General features: G+C 42.4%; 1 protein-coding gene across 1 annotated transcript; it reads left to right on the top strand.

Moving 5' to 3' along the window:
- Nucleotides 1-545: 545 nt before the first annotated feature.
- On the top strand, nt 546-19,026 carry LOC306816383 (uncharacterized protein; the record flags this gene model as incomplete). Its single annotated transcript, XM_079332830.1, has 4 exons — nt 546-1,025; nt 1,474-1,544; nt 1,877-2,298; nt 18,835-19,026. The coding sequence occupies exons 1-4, from the start codon at nt 706-708 to the stop codon at nt 19,024-19,026; spliced, it is 1,005 nt and encodes a 334-aa protein (XP_079188956.1). The 5' UTR covers nt 546-705.
- Between the last annotated feature and the right edge of the window lie 3,613 nt (nt 19,027-22,639).

Below are 22,639 nucleotides of genomic sequence, written 5' to 3'. Positions count from 1 at the left end.
AATCAATTGGCTCGAGAGTTAGAAGAATGGAAGACGACTCAGGTAAAAGAATCACCTTTCTTATATGTTCTCCTACAATATGTTGATGACATCTTTATAGCCTCCACAGAAAAGGATGTTTGCCTCAGACTCACTATTGGATTACTTAATATGCTGGGACAAGCTGGATACCGAGTATCGAAAGAAAAAGCTCAGCTGGTAAGAACCCAAGTAATTTACCTAGGCTGCGAAATTTCACAAGGGGTGCGAAAGTTGGGGGTTAATCGAATACAAGCAATTTGCACCATACCCACACCACGAAATCCACAAGAGTTAAGATCCTTTTTGGGCATGGTAGGGTGGTGCCGCTTGTGGATCCCAGAATTTGGACTAAAAGCAAAACCCCTGTATGAGGCAGCCAAAAGCCCTGTGTTTCAGTGGGGACAAACTCAAGAAAAAGCATTCCAGAGTCTGAAACAAGCCTTAAAGGAAGCCCCAGCATTAGGATTGCCAGATCTTACAAAACCTTTTCAACTATACGTAAATGAGAGACAGAGACTGGCAATAGGGGTGCTCACCCAAAAACTGGGCTCATGGAAGCGCCCGGTGGGGTACTTCTCAAAGCAGCTAGACACTGTAAGTGCCGGATGGCCAGGTTGTCTTAGAGCTGTGGCAGCAACAGTGCTTCTAATTCGGGAAGCCAGAAAATTGACTCTGGGGAAAAGGATGGAAGTATTTGTTCCCCACATGGTCATTGCGGTTTTGGAACAAAAGGGGGGGCATTGGCTCTCATCAAGCCGCATGTTACAATACCAGGCACTTCTCCGAGAACAAGATGACATTGAATTAAAAATAACTAATCATCTCAACCCAGCAGAATTTCTTAGGAGCAGCAGCCAGGAAGAAGGAGGCGAATTGACACATGACTGCGTAGAAATCATTGAACAGGTGTATGCCAGCCGGAAGGACCTGAAAGACGAGCCTTTGGAGAATCCGGAATGGGAACTGTTTACAGATGGATCCAGCTTTGTGGAAAACGGAACCAGGTATGCGGGATATGCAGTAGTGACTTTGACACAAATAATAGAAGCTCAAGCTTTAACCCCGGGAACTTCAGCCCAGAAAGCCGAGATACATGCTCTGGTGAGAGCCTTAGAATTGAGTCAAGGGAAAAGAGTAAACATTTGGACTGATTCAAAATACGCCTTTGGAGTAATACATGTACATGGAGCACTATGGAAAGAAAGAGGACTGTTGAATTCTCAAGGATCAGAAATTAAGCACAAAGAACAAATATTAGCACTATTGGAAGCAGTGCATAAACCTCAGGCAGTGGCAGTGATGCATGTAAAAGGACATCAAAAGGAAGAGGGAAAAGCGTTCCAAGGAAACCAGTTGGCTGACAGAGTTGCCAAACAGGTTGCCCGAGAGGTATGGACACAATTAGCTTTATTGCCAGTGCGAATTAACCCTGCAACTTCTTTTCTTGAGCAGAAACCATGGTATACACATGAAGATGAGAAGCTTGCTCAATTTCTCCAGGCCCAGAAGAATGAAAAAGGATGGTATGTCACAGCTGTAGGTCAGGTTCTACTGCCGACAAAAGTAATGAAAACAATTTTAGAAATCGAACATAACAAGTGCCATTGGGGAGCAGATGCATTGGTACAATTTTTAAAACATGAGGTGATTTCCAACCAGATGTTAACAATGGCAAAACGGATTAACGCCACGTGTCCTGTCTGTATTAAAAATAACCCAGTGACACGAAGGCAAATACAACTAGGAAAGTTACAAGTAGGGCCGCAACCAGGAGACTATTGGCAAATAGATTTCTCAGAGCTACCAAAAGCACAAGGGTACCGTTATTTACTGGTGTATGTGTGTACTTTTTCAGGGTGGCCGGAAGCTTTCCCGTGCAGGACTAACCAGGCAAAGGAAGTAATTAAAACCTTACTACGAGAAATCATTCCTAGATTTGGGATCCCATTAGGAATGTCCTCAGATAGGGGACCTCACTTTGTAGCTGGAGTAGTCCAAGAGGTAGCCAGAGTATTAGGGATAGCCTGGGATCTCCATACGCCCTGGAGACCACAATCTAGTGGCCAGGTAGAACGGATGAATCAGACATTAAAAGGGCAGATTAAGAAAATTTGTCAGGAAGCAAAGATACAGTGGCCCCAGGCACTACCTCTAGCCTTGCTAAGAATCAGGATTAAACCCAGAGAAAAGATAGGAGTAAGTCCATACGAAATTTTGTATGGCAAGCCATATCATGCTGCAACTTACAAAGGGGACCCTCACTTAGTAGGAGATCAAGTATTGTTGAGTTACATTTTGTCTTTAAATAAAGTCCTTACAGCGCTGCGGGGAGCGTTGCAGTGGAACCGGCCTCTGCCCTTGGAAAATCCTGTCCATGACATCCAGCCAGGAGATCAAGTATATGTAAAGAACTGGAATACAGAACCCTTGAAAGAAGTATGGGGCGGTCCTCACCAAGTGATCATGACTACCTACACGGCAGTGAAAGTCCAAGGGATCGACAACTGGATTCACTACACTCGAATCAAGAAGGTCCCGTCAAGATGGGAAGTACAGCCTCTGTCTGCAACAAAGCTGGTGTTCAGGGCAAGGACTTAGTTCTTTTAACATTAGTCTGTATAATGCAGGTGGGAGAAGCATTTGTTAAAATTACAGTTCCGGAGCCAGATGTAATGGTGCCAGAAGGTGCGGGAATAAATTTAACCTGTTTGTTTTCTGACAACCAGAGAGCTGGATTAAAAGAAGTAAAGGTAGCCTGGAGACAAATCACCACAGACGAAGTATTTACAGAAGGAATCGTGACATTTTGGGATATGGAACAGCAAAGAGGTAACACCACATTGACAATATCTCATATGCAAGCTGATCAGGTAGGACAATTCTCATGCATTGTGTGGATTAGAGAAAACTTTGATTATGGGGACATAAATGTAGGTATTTTAAAGGAAAATAAAACCCGAAGGGGGTACTCGGTGCAGGTAATACCAGTCAGTGCACGAGTAAATATGTGGAATGGATTGAGAGATACAAGCCTGGCACTACAGAGAAACCAGGAACAACAAAATTTAGTAGTAGGGTTAATTCGAGATTTTGGACAAATACAAAACGTATCAAAAATAACGGCATGTTTACCTCTGCCACAAGCTGCAGGGGAACCAATCCCTTGGGGAGTGATTCCAGTAGGAAATTTACCCCTAATAAAAAGAGGTAAGAATGGAAGTTGTGAATTAAAATTACGAAATAAAATCGAAATTGAAGTAAAATGGGAAAAGGTTGGAGAAACATTAAGAATATTAACCTATAAGGATTGTCTAATTAGCCATGGAAGGTTAGGACAAATTAGGGATTGGGGAATTCAATTAGCGACAGGGGGAAAAGTAAAACCTGAAGATGCTAAGTGGGAATGTTTTCTACCACATTGGCAAAAGAAAAGAATACCTAAAAATGAAAGCTATTATGAAATGATATGCCAGAACTCATCCCGGCAGGAATCCTCGTGGGACAGTTGGAAAACGGTATGGGGCCCCAGCATATTAGAACATTATAGTTACATTGGACAAGTTAATTGGTGTGTCCAATGGACGGGAAGCAGAAATGCCACTCACACAGAAGTATCTCAAACCAGCACATCTACAAAAACTTTGAGCGCCACAAAAGAAAATTGGAACTGCACCCAAATTCTCACCTGTGACACTCCAGAGAATCAAATTAGTTTGGCACCGGTCAGAATGCTTATAAAATGGGGTTGTGAGTGTAGAAAACTTAACCATACAATTCCAGGAAGTGCTTTCCCGCAGGACCAGAAGGGTAAAACTTTGAGCTGTAAGGATACAACTATCAGGAGTCCAGGAAATTTAGTATGGATTATGGGACATGGACAATGGACAACACATTTGCCATTAGACGGGCCTGTAACACAAATTACCTTAGGGGTTCCCACATTATGTCCTTTTTGGAAACAGTCTAAATTAACGAAGAAAGAGATGCAGTCACGAGCAAAGAGAGAAATAAATAAGGTAGCAGAAGAACTAGGACAGGGAAATGAAGATGAATGGCATGAACCCTCATCAGGAGTTAAATTTGGGTGGGTATTGGAATCCTTGTTTGCACCAATTTCTACATATAGAAACCGGGAGATGCTGTACAAATTACTAGGACAAACTGAGAGGTTAGCTACCGTTACAAAGAAAGGATTTAAGGATCTAAATTTACAATTGCAGGCAACAACAAGAATGACAATCCAAAATAGAATGGCATTAGATTTGCTTTTATTAAAAGAACATGGAGTCTGTGGATACCTCCAAGGAAAGGTTGATCATTGCTGCATACATATCCCAAATGTCACAGAAGAAGTAGAAAAGGACATAAGTCAATTGGAACAAATTGAAACAAAAGTGCATGAAGTCCAGGAAGAAGCTGAACATAACTGGGTAGGAGCACTGTTTAGCTCCCTAGGAATCCAAGTCTCTGGTTGGATATCATCAATTGTACAATATGTAATAATGATTGTATTAATTATTGTAGTATGCATGATTATGTATAGATGTCTTTTAGGAATGATTGCCAGAGAAGGAACTAATACTCGACGTGTCATGAGAGCACTGACCCGGAAAGAAGTAATCCTGCCAACTCGAAAAGAAGACTCACCGTTCTACATAGAAACCACAACTTGAAGAATTGAGCATCCTTGCAGAAAATCTGAAGAATGCTCAAAAGGGGGGAGTTGATACCGAAATAACGAGAAAAAGGACTAATGTAGATATAGTAGTAGTCATGCTAAGGCTTAGAAAACTGCAGTTTTCGGACAGGCCCTGAGAACCTACCTTGTGAAACAATAGTGAAAAGAATTAGTAGAGCATATAGAACATTTAGAACTGTGAAAACAATAATCAAAGGATTTAGTAGGGCATATAGGACATCTAGAAACTTTCAAGATAAGGCTAAAGTATAATAATAATAAATAAAGGGTTCTGGTGGTGGGCAAACATACAAGGGGGATTAAGGGGGGTAGCCTATAGTTCTAAGTAGACAAGCATGCAGAATTTATAACTTTTAGGAATGATACCTGCAAGATTTATGTATCTGTATTGTTTTGAAGAATGTGTATTTCTGCACGTAGACCACTTTGTAAAAAGGTATAAAAACCTGATGGAAAAAGGGAGCTGTGGGATCCTGACTTTGGACGCTAGTCCGCAGGTTCCCCGGGCCCTGAATAAAGCACCGCATAAACTAACTCTGTTAGTTTGTGTTCTGTTTGGGGCATCGGGCAACAAAAGTAGCCCTACTCTAAATGGCAGAGTGACAGTGCACCATGCAAGAAAGACACTGCACCTATGGCATGGAGCCAGCAGGCTTTAGGGAAGGCCACAGGCAAGCCAGAAGCTCTGTGCTTTGCTCTGCAAATCCATAGAAACCCTGCCCATGTGTTTACATGTGTGAATGTGTGCACATGCACTTCTATCTAATCAGGCATCCCATACTCCATGTATACTTTGTATGAAAAATGTAAGATCTTGTCCTGGCTTCTCCTTCATTTCCAGAAGTAGTGACACAGGAATATATTTGTGCAGGCTGCAGCACCCTTTTTTCCTCATTTAAACCTGGAAAATTCTGATAAGCACATCCCAGGGTATTCAAGAGATTGATGAAATGCCCCTATTTCTAGCAATGAATCAACTCTTCAGTATGATACACAAACCTATTAATTATGTAGTGCTCCCATTTTATAAAATCTGTTTGCAGACTCTGTCTGGAATACTAATTAATTATACAGTACATATTATATGCTTTATTTCTCTCCAGCCTACATTCAGCTAGCCACTGTTACTCATTATAGCTGTATTTGTATGCCATTTGTACTGTTTAACCCTCAGCTCTTCCTGCACTGCACTGAACCCCTAAGACTCAGCTACAGAATCCCTAACCAGGGTTCCTGGAAGAGCTGAGGGTCATTGCTTAATACCTGAGCCTGGAACTTGGGCAAGGGAGGAGGACTTCACAGTCAGCAACACAGGTGAGAGAGATGGTAAGCACCATGCCTGGCACAGAGAGGGAAAAGAAAGTGTCATCATGCTCTCCAGGCCAAACCCAGGGGCCAAGACTAGATTAAACATATTTTGTGCAGACATTTATGCCACCTCCCAGGTGTATTCAGTGTAGTCATTGCCTGATTGATGTCACATTGGATGTTTCCAACTTGAAATCACAAGGCTTATATACTTGTGTTTCACAGTAATTTATCCCACAGCCCCTGATCTTTTAACAAGACACTTGATATTTGCATTTCAATCTTTTCAAATATATTTCAGTTTTTTTCAAATATGTCATTCCCTATTCAAAATGGAAGGGAAATTTCAGCTTTTAGTGGTCAGCAAGATATTTCTCCATTGTCATTATGGGATTTGATCACTACCTACATGATCAGCCTATCCTTGTCCCATTAACAGAAAAAAGTTCAACTAAGTGATTGAAACCCACAGTATGAATGAAGGAAATTACAACTGTAATTCTTTCTGTTGTTCTAGTTCCTATTTTCCAAACCATACAGACACACAAAAATATATTTTGATCAGATAAGATGGAAAACAAAATGTCGAAGTTCCCCTATGGAATTTCTTAAGCAAAAGCAGAAGAAAAAGTGGAAATAAAAATATTCTAGCTGCTGACACATTTCTGCCCTAGTTCTCCAGGAAAATTGATACTTGAGGTTGATAAGAAAATCAGATGTTCAAAAGCAACAGGGTCTGAGTATTCAATTAACAAGGAGCAGGAATACCACTTCAGATGCTTTGAAGTAATACATGTAAGAGATTGGAGTAATTTATCTGCACTATGTAATGTGACCATATTTTCTTTCAGTAATTCTCCCATTAGTTAATACACTTCATGTAACATAGAAAGCACTGCATAGCCTCAATGTCACATGGGAAACACAGATTTCCCCATAATTTCTGTACATCAGTGGATAAAATTAATTGAATTTCATTTCATCCTATGCAAGAGAAAGTAGAATTTTATACTAAGGTATTGAATAAATGATTACAGTAATTTACATGGAAGTCTCAAAGGTGTCATCCTGTGACATTTCTTTGTTATGAGACAGATTATGGACAAACCTCTGACATACTGTGACTTGTTACCAACATTTTTTCAGACAGTTTTCATGGAATCTATGTAGCTCTTTTTTCTTACCTCAGTTTCCATTTTCTTATCTATTCTTTGCTTTCCAACCTAACTTTTGCAGAGATTACATATTACTAGTTCTGTAATCAGGATGTTTTTCTATTCCATCTATACATCTAGAATATTTACAATTGCTTTCAGAAATCTACAGGCAGGTTCTCCAAGCGTTCATCCCTTGACTAGTTGTTGAGACTAATCTGCACTATGTTCTTATTTTAGGTCTCCAGGTAAGTCTACATCATGAAGTTACAAAAAATCACTGAATGCACTAAAATTCAGTGCTCCAGTACTTCACTTCATAGGATCTGCATGCAGTTAAATGCTGAAGAATTGTTTAAAGGCATTTAAATTCCATAAGGAAACAATCAAACTGGTTTTGACAACAGACATGTATTCATTTTTTCCCCCTCTTACAGTGAGTTATGAAGTCCAAACTAAACACTTCTGGCAAAGACTGATATTCCCTTCTCCCCTTCATTTCAGGCATTATTTTTATTTTCTAAGGCCACTTTCAGCTGCGTTTTCACAACATGTGGGCATGGATGTAAAACATTCATTGATCAATTTTCAGTCCAAATAGGACAGGTTATGAGAAGCTTGTGCTCTTGCACACTATGCCCTGAACATTAAAAGCCTTTCAGGGACTGCTCTTTTAAACACTTATTCATGCAATCAAGTTTTATGGAGCTTCTTACATGCTTGAAATTAAGCACCTACTTCAGTATCATGCTGAACTAGACTCTAACTCTTCTTTATTACCAACAATTACCAAAGCCCCATTTTTTTCTTTTAATTTTACCTAGCCTGTCAGACAAACACACCCATAAAACCCAATCTGTTATTGACATTCATATATACAATAATCCCCAGCTGACATCATCTGAGCCTGAAGTAGGTAATAAATTTTAAAACTTACACCTGCCAGGGATAAAACAAGACAGTTACAGCACAGAATTTGAGCTCTAGACATTTTAAATATTTTTAGATTATAGCAAGTATAGTCTTATCCTCAAGAAAAGGAATACAAATTAATGTTGCTTTAGTATTAGCTCTGAACTATCAAAGAAATCTTTGATATCATGAAACAGGATAAAAGAAGCCTGCAAAACAATTCTGTGATGATGATACAATGCCTGATGGCAACATTGTCCATATTTGCACAAACCTGATATGAAACTTTAATTTGCATGAAGACACAACCCTGCAAATCTGTGCAAGTAATCAATTTCCATCCAATTTCTGGGAGTGTATGACATCATGTGCACCTGAATTTTGAAGTACGTAGCTGATGTCCTTCACACCTTCTTATAATTGCCCATCATATAAAATTACTGATCAGAAAAATCAGTGGAGCTTTAAATTCATCCTCGAATTTTTTGCAAAAATCTGGGTATGACATTTAAGCATATCTCATTTGATGCAAGCCAATGACCTTTATACTTTCCCACTCTGTACTTAATGTCTCCAAGGCTTTTATCAAAGTTAGTAGGCTGATACCTTTCAAAACATATAAATTCATACCTGTCAAAATACAGGCACACCTCTGCCTCTTTCCACAATCCATCTGCTGCTTTTGTCATTTCTGACCACACTTCCTTCCATGCCACCTCCCGCTTGGGCCAATTTGCCTGTAAACTGAGCTCAGTCAGAAATCAGGAATGATTCTGACCTTTCTTGTTCTGCCTCTGTGTTTCTGATATTAGATGTGGGCTAAATTGCCACCAGGACACTTTCTTCTATGATAAAACACAAAATCTTAATCCTGTTATTACACTAGACCTTCTGCAGTTACACGAAGGTTTGTTAATTTTTTTTTTATTATTATTAATTTGATTGATGAGTGTTAATTGTTAACACTCACAGACTCAAAACTGGGAGACCATCTAGACCCCCATGCAGCTGAGGACAACACCCACATCTAGCCCATTGCTCTTCTCAGTGGAAACATGTGCAGATCAGCAAGCAAAGAATCTATTTCCAGATTCCATCATGAATCATTCAAAGTGATTCAAGTTTTGCAATGAGGGTAGACTTTTCACTATTTTTATTATCACTGCATTGAAGTGATACCAGTAAAACTAAACAACATGGGATGTAGCCTCTTCAAAAAGTTACCATGACGATACTCATTAGATGTTCCATGCCAAAACAAAATGCTTCAGGTTACTTTGAAAATGTGAAAAAAGCTTGAAATTGTTCAGTTTTGTCCTAATTCTGTCACTGCAGGTATGATACAAAATAAGCATTACTTTGATATATTTTTTCTTTTTCTTTTCTTACTTTTACAGCAGTATTTTCCCAAAATAAGATGCTTTGCTTATGCCTTGCATTAAAAAGAGAGGGAGCAGAATAGGATATATCATTAGGGACACAGAAGCAGAAGTCAAAATAGCATTAAAAAAGAGGGAAAAAGAAGAAGAAAGAGCACAACAGTAGTTGAGAGAAAAGAAGCATTTCACTTCACAGTGATGTAAGGAAAAGAGAAAATCCTCTATAAAGGCAAGCTATCTCTTCACTTATGCTTAAGAAAGAGGAATTGAAATGGGAACAGACTCAAAGAATCCCTAGCACAATGATTATGAGAATGGAGAATTTTGAGAATGCTTAAAATGCCTTATGATACAAGTTAAATTACTTTTATCTGCTTATACTAGAAAAGGAATATAATAAGCTTTTATAAACACATTAAGAGCAGTATTTGAAAGGATGGAGAAGTATCCAAATTAAAGGATAATAAATAGTACAGACACAAAACCAACTTAATTAATCAGCCAGAAATAAATTTGCACCAAAAAATAGAAGTGTTTTTGTTATGATCCTATGATCTTTTCCGAAGGAAAATTAAGATATTTATAGCTGAGTGCAGGCTCTAAGGTAGGGGCTTTTACAGAGCATCTTTAGGAAAGTTTCATGTAACAAAATTTATAGTAGTTCTGCTAAACTACATGGGTATTAAGGAGCTTCCTCTGCATTTTTCTAATAATGGGTTTGTATGAGGCATTAACCTGTTTGAAGAATTGCTGCTGGCATTGTTCAGCAAGACAGCAAAAGTGGCAGGTGATCCTAAATCTGATCTCCCAAACAAAACTCTTCCACCACCCTGAATCTGATCTCTCAGAGCAGCAGCAGCCAGGGCAGAGTGGCTTATCACAGAAACATTTGTGAGTTGGGGAGAGGTCAGGTAACTCCTCCCCATGGCTGGGGAAAACCTGAGGCTTCCTATCTGCACCCAACCAAGCAGCAGGGGCAGCTTTTGCTTTGCTGATCGACAAAAGAGCTCAGCCATGAACAGAAGGCATCCTCCCCTACAGGTATAGCTACAAGCTGTGCCCCTGCATTGTTTGGAGAGGCACAGTTGGCATGGGCCAAAGCCAGGACAGGGGAAGTGTGAAAAGTTAGAGTACAGCACGTCCTTGATGCACATAGCTGCCACACACAGGTGAGAGAAATGTTACATTTGTCTTTACAAACAAACTGTAGATCTGTTGGTAGGTAAAGTTAGCACCTATAGATAAAAGAAACAATGAGAGGGATTACACTGATTGATGAATGGAAAAAGAGATTTGCCTTTACAAACAAACTGTAGGTTTGCTGGTAAATAAAATTGGGTAACAGAAGATGAAAGAAGCAACGGGGAGGGGGAAAACTGAATTCTACAAGAATTAAAAATTAAAAGGGAGGGTTATACATTAGAGGGGAATGTCAGGTGTCAGGCGTTCCAGGAAGTCTGTGCCTCTCGAGTACCTCAGCCAATGGGGAAAGAGAGAGGGAAAAGCGGCCGGGAAAATAGGATAAAAAGGGAGGCTGCGTCCTCCAAAATTCGAGAGATCCCAGGGGAATGCCCCATGGCCTCTCCCTTTATTCGAATAAAGCAAAAAGGACTCCTCTGTCTCCTTTTTGGACATAAACCTCTGGTGTTTGTGGGTTAATTTCCCTTACAAATTGGGGGCTCGTGTCCGGGATATTTCCACCGTCCGGGGCAGCAGGCAGCGGTGGAGCTGAAGGCGCGCCTCACCCAGTTTCGGTGATCAGCTCCCCGGGTGCCAGCTGGCACTGGGCGATCGATTGGGTTCCCGAGACTGTCCAGGAGACAGACGAGTGGCGGACCAGGGGGGTCCGTGAAGAGTCCGCAGGGAAGGACCACTGAAAATCTCACCGGTGAGTAAAATGGGATCCTCGGGGAAGAGGTACACCTGGGAGGGCGCCTATGGAGGGCAGCACAGGTGAAACAGGGCGCCCATGGAGGGCAGCACAGGTGAAACAGAGAAACCCATGGAGGGCAGCACAGGTGAAACAGGGAAACCCATGGAGGGTAGCACAGGTACACCTGGGAGGGCGCCCATGGAGGGCAGCACAGGTGAAACGGGGAACCCATGGAGGGTTGGAAGGGTGAAGCCGGGAAAGGAACGCTGCAAAAAGGATCCCATAATACCCCCGGAGAGTCCCTTGGGGAGAATGCTGAGGTCTTGGGACAGATTGTATATTCACCCGGAAGTAACTATGGGAATTATGATAAAATATTGTTATTTTGTGTGGCCAGAGTATAAGTTGTCAAAGAGGCTTATAAGGCCATGTTATATAGATGCCCTGGGGGGGGGGGCAACAAGTGAGGTCGAGAAGGGGTCTCGATAATCCATGCCCTGGGGGGGCAATACGGGAAATCGAGAAGGGATCTCGATAGTCCATGCCCTGGGGGGCAAAAAGGGGAGTCGAGAGAGGGTCTCGACAGCGGCGGATGGATGGAGAGTGTTTGTGTGTTGGAAGAGAATTGAGGAGGAGTGTGTGATAGGTATGGGTGAGGCAATGAGCAGCAGGTCCGAGCACGGAGCTGCGGGATCAGGAACACGGGCTGGGGGCTGTGGGGCTGCCGGGGCTCAGTGCGGGGCTGTGCCTGACCCCGCCAGCCCCGGGCAGGGCCAGCAGTGTCCACTGGCCCCCGTGAGGCTCGGGGTGCCTCGGCCCCGTAAGGTTTGGGGTGCCCAGCCGCCTGCGATGCTGCGGGCCGTGCTCGCTGGGAGCATCGGTGGGGGAGGAGCTGTGTTTGCACTGTGACAGGACGCAAACTGACTCTGGTATACCGTGTGTGATAAAGAAAGGGAGAACGAGAATAAAGGAATATATGGGAAATGCAGATTGTACGTGAAGAGATTAGGATTCTGTTTTAAGGATTTTGTGAGTTTTGCTGGAAAATACAAGTAATACAGGGAAAGGCATGGGAATTTGCTAAATGTGTGGGAGGGGTTTAAAAAGCATGAGTTTCTGATTGCTCCTCATTGTGACTGTAATTTACTGGGAAGAGATTTGATGACTAGAATGGGAAAGCAAATTAGTTTTGTGAAAAGTAACAAGAGTAAAAAAAAAAAAAAAAAAAAAAAAAAAAAAAGATGTAATACAGAGTCTGTGTTACTGTCTGTAATATCTTTATGTTAAATGTCTGGTAAGATTTATGCTGAAATGCAGCTGCAGAGATATACGAAGTTTGTTTAGGCAAGCTTTGCAGAAAATATTAAGAGTTTACTCCACCCTCAGGAGTTAAGCTGTTGCAATATGTAGATGATTTGCTGTTATAGGGGGAGCAGAAAGAGGTGGTTGAGGAGAGAGTCAGATATTTGGGACACCTTCTGACTGAGGAGTTGCAGTGTGTTAGTCCAGAAGGAATGCAGGGGATTTTTGCCCCAGACTGACAAGGAGTTGCGGAAATTTTTGGAGTTGGTGGGGGACGGTGGAGCTTGGATCGAGGATTTTTCTGTTGTGGCTAGACCTTTGTGTAACTTTTTAACCCAGAGCGGTCCTGGTGTTGTGATGTGGACACCAGAAGTGGAGCAGTGCTTTGGAAAATTGAGGGATGGATTAGTTGGTGCTCTGGTCTTGGCTCTTCTGGACGCAGAAAAGGAATTTCAACTACATGTGGGTGTTGAGCTGGGTCATGCTAAAGGAATTTTCGTGTAAGAGAATAAGGAACACAGAAGCCTGTCGCCTGTTTTTCTGAGTTGTTAACCCAGTGGCCAGAGGCTGGCTCCATTGTCTGCAGAAACTGTGACCACAGCTCTGATAGGGGCTGACAAGGGGAGGGTATGTGATTGTAAAAAGTTTAGCACCAGATTAAAGCTTTGTTAACTGAGAGAGTCTCTATGTGGATGACGAGTGCTCGATTATTAGAATATGAATCTTGTTTAATGGAACAGGAGGATTTAGAATTTAAAAATGGGGAAAATTTTAATCCAGCCTCCTGTTTGAATGGCCCCGAAGAAAGGGGGAGACAGGAGGAAAGCCATGATTGTATCCAGGTTATAGATCTCCAGACTAGAGCTAGGGAAGATTTGAGAGATAATCCCTGGCCTGAGGGAGAGAATGTGTTCATAGATGGGTCGTCAAGAGTAATAAACGGGAAGCGTTTTACAGGATACTCTATCGTGAATGGCAAACAATTAAAGGAAGGGGAGAGGTTACCGCCCACCTGGTCAGCCCAGACAGCTGAACTGTATGCGCTGATTAGAGCCTGTGAGTTATACCGGGATAAGACAGTGAATGTTTTTACCGATTCTAAATATGCTTATGGGGTGATACATGCTTTTGGGAAACTGTGGGAAGAACGAGGTTTGTTAAATTCTAGGGGAGAGACGTTGGCCCATGAAAACTTGGTTTCTCGCCTATTGGGGGTGGTGAGTTTGCCAAAGGGGGTGGCAGTGGTCCACATTGAGGGGCATCAGGCAGGGTGCTCGGGGGGGGGCAATGGGAGGCCGATTGGCTGATGGGGAGGCTCGGAGAGCTGCATTGTTGCCAGAGGTTTCTGGGATCCTCCCCTTGCTCCCGGTGGCTGCACCGCTGCCAGAGAGTCTGTCTTTCCCACCAGAGGAACTCGAGATAATTAGGGGGAGTGGGGCAGAGGAAAGAGGAAACGATTGGTTTACAAGGGATGGGAGGCAGTGGATCCCAAAAGCTCTGGCCTTACAATTGTTAAAACAACTTCATGAAAGGAGTCATTGGGGCTCTCGAGGGCTGGCAGAAGCCTTCCTAAAAATGTATGCTGCTGTGGGTCTTTTTAACTTGGCAAAACGAGCTATTGAGGGTTGTTTGACTTGTGCTAAAACAAATAACAAGGTTACAAAGAAACTTGCCAGGGGAGGGAGGCCTTGGGCTGTACGTCCCTTCCAGAGATGTCAGGTGGATTTTACTGAAATGCCCCGAGTGGCAAGGTTTAAATATCTTCTGGTAATAGTATGTTAATTAACAGGCTGGCCAGAAGCATTCCCTACTGTTTCAGCAACTACAGGATCAGTTGTTAAAGTATTTCTGGAACAACTAATTCCAAAATATGGAATTGTGGAAGCAATAGACTCAGATAGGGGAACTCATTTTACAGGAAAAATTCTTCAAGGAGTTATGGCTGCTTTAGGGATACAATGGAACCTGCACACCCCCTGGCACCCCCAAAGTTCGGGTCGGCTTAAAAAAAAATAAATGGAGAAATAAAAAAACACCTTCTGAAGCTGGTGATAGAAACCAAGATGCCATGGGTACGGCTCCTGCCCCTGGCTTTGGCAAGAATGAGGGCCAGACCCAGGGAAGATATTCAATTATCTCCCTTTGAGTTAATGTTTGGAATTCCTTATCCTTGCAACTCTCAGCCTAGTGGGGGGATAGAGATAAGTGATGTGTAGTTAAAACATTATGTGTCTCGGGTACTGTCTCTTGTGAAATCTCTTCGACAGGAGGCTCAGCTGGCACAGACCCTGGCTTTGAACTTTGCTGTTCACAACATCCAGCCAGGAGATTGGGTCCTAGTTAAGGAGTATAAAGAAGCACCGCTGGTGGTGAAGTGGCGTGGACTTTTCCAGGTGTTGCTGACCACAGAAACAGCCATCAAGACAGCTGAACACGGGTGGACCCATCACACTCGGGTCAAGGTCTCTAAGGCCCCAGAGATTTGGACATCTCAGCTGGAGGAGAAGGACTGGAAGCCTTAACTGACACTCCGCAGGGGCGGACTGGAGCAGTAGCAAGTGCGTCGACATCGAGGGAAGCCTCGTGTGCCTACCCACGGACTGCCTGCTGAAATAAGTTTGTGTGAGCATCCCACCTCTCGAATCTCCAGTCACTGGGGGGGCCAGCCCTTTGCTGTCACTGTTTTCCTTTATATTAAGCTGTTTCTGTGCCTTCACTCACCACAGGTGCAGAAGACAACGTGAAAGTAAAAATTAGGTTAGGGAATTACATAACCCAGTTAGAATGTTTCTCTTAGTGATCTTAACTTTATACTGTCAGTTAGGATGGGGCCAGGAATGGGAAAATAAGTTTTTAACCTTAGGAGAAGAAGTAGCAAAAACCTTTAACCTTAGCAATTGCTGGGTCTGTGAGGGGCCAGGAGGATCTGAAAACTGGCCATGGGTGGCCAGCCCAGTCGAACCTAAATGGTGGGTTAGCACCCTGAGTGAAGTCCATAATGGAACAGGATTCTGGTATGAAGAAGGAAGTCCATGGCGGCTTCATTCTTCTGAAAGAGACACTTACTGTCTAAATAGAACAGGAAGCATATACGTGGGGAAAAGTGTTTGTAACTGGACTTTATCTTTGGGTTTAGATTGTTGGACCCCCAAATGCCTTCCTTATGATTGTTCCAGATATCAGGGCAGATGGAATCAAACTCATGTTAAGCTCTCAAATGGTAGTTGGGTAAAGTGTTCCTACCATACTTACCAGAAAGATTTGGAAGGCTGTAAAGCAGTGGAGAGGGATAAGTTTTTTGACTCCTTATTTTTAAGCTGCCCCTGAGATAATTCCACAAGTAGGACACATGTTGTTCGTGACTATCAGTGGAAATGGCAACACCGGAATGGAACTCAAACTCTTTTTAGCAGGTTCCGGTCCCAATCTAATAAAACAGATCTGGGATGTAACTGCAGCTGGAAACCTCATGTGGGAGCATGGAAGTGCAAATACTGTGATTCTTATGGTGGGGCAACTATTCTTGGGGGATCACTAGACCCAGGAAGTAAGCTGTATTTTGACCCCCCGGTAGATCATGAAAATTGGGAAGGTCCCTTTGCCAACGGGACGTGGGCTTTAAAGGGGCATTACTGGATTTGTGGCCAATATGCCTATCGCAGGTTACCCCCAAACTGGTCAGGAATATGTTATGTGGGGTATATCAGACCACTGTTCTTTTTGCTACCACAAGTTCAGGGAAACCAGTTAGGAATCAAGGTATATGATGATCTAATCAGGGAAAAGCGGTCAATGGATGTATCCTTGGCTGGGGGGAGCACCCAAAAGTGGAGTAATGATGAGTGGCCACCTGAACGAATCATACAACACTATGGCCCAGCCACTTGGAATCCTAGTGAATTAATATCAGGTGCCAGAGAAACCATTTATAATTCAAATCGGATTAGTTTACAAGCTGTTTTTGAAATAGTAAGTAACCAGACAGCTACAGCTCTTGACCTTCTTGCTGACCAATGTACTCAGATGAGAAATGCAATATTTCAACACCGGATGGTATTAGACTACTTATTAGCAAAAGAAGGGGGCGTGTGTGGCAAATTAAATGACTCAAACTGCTGTTTGCAAATAAATGAGAATAGAAAAGTGGTGAAACTAATAGCAAAAGGAATAAGAAAGTTAGCTCATGTACCTGTCCAAACATGGAAAGGATGGGAATGGGACATGTTTTCATGGCTACCTGGTGGACTGTGGGTTAAACAACTGCTTTTTTTCTTATGTGCTGTAGCAACTCTACTCTTTTACCATGCATGATCCCTTGCTTAATACAACTTATTCAACATGTGATCAAGGGGATGCAAGTTATAGCCATGCCTACTGTCCCAGAGATGGCTACAAAAGGACAGAAATTGATGTCATTGCAAATAATTGCAAAACCAAAAAGGACACAAGAACAAGAAATTAAGACAATGATAGCTAAAGTTTGTAAAGACAATTACTAAAAATAAAAGAGGAGGGATTGAGAGGAATGTTACATTTGTCTTTACAAACAAACTGTAGATCTGTTGGTAGGTAAAGTTAGCACCTATAGATAAAAGAAACAATGGGAGGGATTACACTGATTGATGAATGGATAAAGAGATTTGCCTTTACAAACAAACTGTAGGTTTGCTGGTAAATAAAATTGGGTAACAGAAGATGAAAGAAGCAACGGGGAGGGGGAAAACTGAATTCTACAAGAACTAAAAATTAAAAGGGAGGGTTATACATTACAGGGGAATGTCAGGTGTCAGGCGTTCCGGGAAGTCTGTGCCTCTCGAGTACCTCAGCCAATGGGGAAAGAGAGAGGGAAAAGCGGCCGGGAAAATAGGATAAAAAGGGAGGCTGCGTCCTCCAAAAATTCGAGAGATGCCAGGGGAATGCCCCATGGCCTCTCCCTTTATTCGAATAAAGCAAAAAGGACTCCTCTGTCTCCTTTTTGGACATAAACCTCTGGTGTTTGTGGATTAATTTCCCTTACATAACTAAATCATATGCAGCCCTAGCTAATCGCATTGCCTCCTTTACTATATCTGGGCCCAATAATGCTTGGGCGTCTATCCTGGCAAATTGACCTATTCCCATAAATCTGTCCATTGTGACTCCCCTAAGTGGGTCATTAGGTGCCCTTTGAATACATGCAGCTTCTTCACATAAAGCTTGAAAATGAGCCTGCCATAGCATAAACTGTGATTGTGTCATAATTAGTTTAAAAACATTTTTCATGTCCTCTTGTAACAATAGTCCTGAACCCCAAATATAATTAAGCACGTTTTGTAGGCTCCCCATGTATTCCTGCCTCATTTACTGTACTATGTAATTGCATTAACAACTTCCAATCCAAAGGAGCTATTGTTACCTGCATGCCTTCTGCAGTAGGAGAATATGTAACCGGAAATGCCTGCTGTTTAACTATTGAGTCTCCCTGTAATTTTGCAACAAAATTTTGGTCCCCAGCTGCTATTGCTTCCCCCATGATTTTATTCTAATGTCTAGACTCAATTTCTACTTTTATCTTTGCTTTTTCCTCAACTTCCTTATCTGAAACTTGCTCAGTTTGCTGTTTTGTTATGTCCATGGGAGAGGCAGAGGGTTCTGCTACGGAAGGATACTGAACAGCTGCGTTAGAAACAGATTTTTGTGGCATTGTAAATTGTGACAGAGTTGGTGGATCTGGAAGATTATTTTCTCCATAAACATACATACCAGCTTGTGCAGCTCGCTCTGCAGCAAGAGGTTTGCCATCTAAAAGTATGGATGCAACAGCAGCAATTTTTTTCTCAGCCTGATATGCTTCTAAAGAGTTAAAGATAGCCTGCCAAGGCTGAACTAGCCTTTTAGCTGTCTTATCTTTCCGAATGACCTCCCAAGCTAAACAATCTCCTTGTTTTTCTACTCCTCAACTGTAAAAAGCTCCTCAGGAGCAATAAAAAATCCTTTCTCCCTAGCATAGTCTAATACCTTTAATAAGTCCTTCTTATAATCTATTTCCACTTTTCGCTTTTCTAAAAAGCATTTAAATAAATTAAAAGCCGCTTGTCCTGTCTGCTTAGACATAATTTCCCCTTTTTTTTTTTTTAGTTTTTTAAACTAACGAAGGGGGCAGCTCAGGAATCAAAACTTAACTTGCATGTGCATGTTACATTGCAGCCTTTACCACAGTCGTGTGAAACGCTGTACAGCGGCGTAATCGGGATGGTGAGCCTCCGGAATGTGGAGAACCCAGGCACGGAAACCAGCAGCATGCCAGCATACAGGAATCTTTGCCCTCCAAGCGCTGCAACTTGGAGCTTCTCCACTCGCTTACCTCCAGTGGTGCGGTGGAACGAGCCGTGTGGTTAGAAGGCCTTAGGGTCGGAAGCCACTTGTTCGGGCGCCACTGCGGGGGTGCGGAGCTGCTCGTGGAGGAATAGCGAGGGAATCAGCCAGACAATCAATGTGATTGATAAAGCACAATCCAACTTTATTGAGAGCATCAGACAGTTTTATAGCCCAAAATAGCATAAATCAGCATTATTCATATTAGTACAATCTTATTGGTTTTTACTATGTACGCCTTCTCTTATTATTGGTTATTGCAAGTGTGAGATAATAACGCTTACTGAATTTCTAGCCAAAAAACATACGTGCTATTCCGCTGCTCCTACTTCCCTTATACTTATTGCTATATAGTATCCATCCCAGCGTTATACCTCGCTTGCTACGTGCTTCCCTGGAAGTTAAGGCCTTGATTGAACAATGGGCATATGTATTACTTATCGACTAACTCTGCAAATAATGCTAGCTCTATTGCTTTTGCAAAAGTCTCTGAAAAGCAAACACTGCTGCTCAGCAAAATCTGCTTAAGAGCAAGGCCTAGCTACTACTTAGCAGGAGCTGCTCTCCTGCAACAAGGCCTCAGCCGAGCCATATCCACAGTTGTGTCCATGGCTTTCTAACCAATTCTCAACACAGGACAAGGTGTCTCCTCACAGCCCTTGGTGGCACAGACCCTGCTGTGCCCCAGGGCACCAAGACTTGCCTTCTCTTTGTCCCCACCTGTCAGCTCTGCCTCCAGTTTTCTGCTCCGATTGTGGCTTGGGGACACCTTCTCACTCGTGTCCCTCAGTGGGACCCATTAAAACTTCAAGAAACTTTGGAGTTTGATTCTCACTTGGAGTTCTTGAGCGGTTTCCTAACAAACCATGGCTCTGCCTTGATTTCCCTCTGGTCTGGTGTAGTTCATTAGGAATATTTCCTATAATAGTTATGGAAAAACACTTCAAAGTATGTCTTAAATATATCCATTCCTATTTTAAAGGATGGATTTTATTACTGTTCTCTTTAAGCAGAGGTGATTGCAGAATTCTGAGATTGATATTGATCCAGAGTTTCTCCTCAGGAGGTCTGGCCTGCTCAGAGAAGCTGTGCCTTGAGGTCTGAGCCTGTGTGGACAACCTTGCTCCACATTCCCCAACCCCATCCTGTCTCTCCTCACTCACCTGAGACCTGCTTTGCTTGGAGAACTGCCTTCACTCAAGCAAACAGGGTTTTCTCCCCTTTGTTTTACTTTTCAAGCAATCTTAAACACCTTATTTTCCCCATTGAAAACAGACACCCTCCTGAGGTATGTGCCAGCCCAAGGTGCCACCAAGGAGATTCAGTGCCAGGGATTGGGGCCTCAGGGGTGGTGCCTGGAGTCAGCGCCATTTTTCCTTTCTGCCTCTAACTCCCAGCATGCCTTGCAGCCCTATAGAGCCCCATTGGAGCCAGGACTACAATACCCATCATGCCCTGCGCTCCACAGAACCCCGGTAACCCCCCCCCCCCAGGTATGTCCAATAGATGTCCTCCAGAAACTCCAAGGATCCCTAAGTGTCCCCTCAGCGCCCATTTGGGTACCCCCAAAAACATCCCAGAATCCCCTGAATGCTCCCAAGCCCACAGATGCCCGTTACAGCCACTTCTGGGAATTCATCTCCTGCCATCCCCCATGAGCTCAGAGCACCTCATAACACAGTCCCGTGTGTAAAACTCCTGCTGTGCCCCGTGCCCTAAAGAGCCCAGTTAGAGCTGTCCAAGCTCCCCCCAATGCTCCTGAACTGTAAACATTCCACTCTGAGGACTTGAAGTTGCCATTCAGAGGCAGAAGTGTCCCCCAAGTGCCTTCCCAGAGCCTGTAAACACTTCGTTAGAATCACTTCTGGGACTACAGCTCCCATCATGCTTTGTGGTGCCATAGAATGGTATTCAAGCAATGACTTCATCTCCCATCATGCCCCGCGCTCCACCAAGAGACATTGCAGCTGCGCCTGGAATAACCATGATACTCTGCGGCCCCATTAAACTGTATTATACCTACTCCTACAACTCCCATCATCCCCTGCACCCCAGAGAACCCCCTTACAGACCCCCATGCGCCACTTCAAAGCCCAGACTTTCTCTCAGGATCCCTAAGTTCTTTTTTAGTGCCCACTCAATGCCCCCAAGTGTCCTCCTGTCCCTCAAAATTCTTCCCCCAGATCCAAAATGGCCCCAAATGTGCCCCAGAAATGTCTCCCTGGATCCCGAAGTGCCCACCCTGAACCTGTCTGAAAAAAAAGATATAAAAAAGATTAAAAAAACCCAAAAACATTATGAATTATCCTAAAAAAGGGAGAAATAAATAACAAATAGAGCTTAATTAATGAAGGGAATTTTATTACATAAAAGCAATGACCAATAAATTTTTGGTTGCTAATAATATATTTTTATTACAAATATAAAAATTAGGTCTAAAAAAATAGAATAACAATATTACAAATAAGGAAAATTAATTTTAATTTTAAAATTAAATAACATTTTTATTACAAAGAGAAATTAATGAGGTTTTTTATATTTTGGGTTGTCAGCACCAGGTGGGAGACATCATGATATGGTGATGATGGGGGTGAGGAGCAGGTTGTCCAAACAGACTCAGCCTGCAAAGGGGCTCATTCTTCAATGTGCCCAGACCTTCTAAGGAGACATTCTGCATCAAGGCCACTTGGGAAATGCTTCTATCACTTCGCCTCTGAACAGAAAAATTGAAAAACATTCCCTAGAGTAAAGTAAAGTCATGATGCCTTTCTTCGTAGGAAAACTCCAAAATGTCTCCAAGCATCTGCACAAGCCCTGGAGATTTGAAGACTAGTGAAGAAAGACAAAGAGCTGCTGGAATCTTTCTGTATTTTAATGATCCCCAAAATTGTTATGAATGGAGTCTTCGCTTGTTCAGTTAATCAAACAACAAATATAAATTTAGCAGTAATTTATTAACGATAGCAGTAATTGTATATAAACAAATACAATCAAAGTATATTAGTTATGTATATTTAAGTAAATACAAAATTTGGCAGTGAGTATTTTAGTGTAATTGAGGTTTGGTTCAAATAAAGCATAAGCAAAACCAACCAGGGGTACAGGGACGGCCCTTCCTCTCAGACCATGCCAACTGAATCAAGCTAAAATCTCACTTATATAGTTTACTAATACATATTTATAAGAATGTTCTGGAAAGCTCCTCCTCATTTCTATTCCTAAAATCTCCGTCACTGTTGTGTTGCTCGTGCTTCAACAATGGTTGAGGGTCTCTCCTCCTTTGGGAATATTGTTTCCGATTAAGGCTCTGGGTCTTCCTCAGTGTTCACTACGTGACCTCTCAGGTAGAGCAGGCGCACTGAGATTAGAGTTATATAATTAAGCCGATGTTCCAATAACAAGCCAAGTGTCTAATGCTTGGAATCATCTCAATTTGGCTCAATTCAAGGTCAAAAGTTTTATTTCTAGATGCTGTTCATAGACCTATACCCTTACTATCTCTACTCCCACCAAACAACTGGAGAATGATAACATCTGCTTTGATTAACCTTCCGTTATCTTTTATGCATTGGAAGAAGTAAGTACAATTTTTCCATTGCTACAAAGCAACAATTTTGTTAATATAATTACAATTTAA

This window comes from Erithacus rubecula, assembly GCF_903797595.1.
Source record: "Erithacus rubecula genome assembly, contig: scaffold_550_arrow_ctg1, whole genome shotgun sequence".
NCBI lineage: Eukaryota > Metazoa > Chordata > Aves > Passeriformes > Muscicapidae > Erithacus > Erithacus rubecula.
Note: the sequence above shows the minus strand (reverse complement) of the source record. Positions and strands in the feature narration are given on the sequence as shown.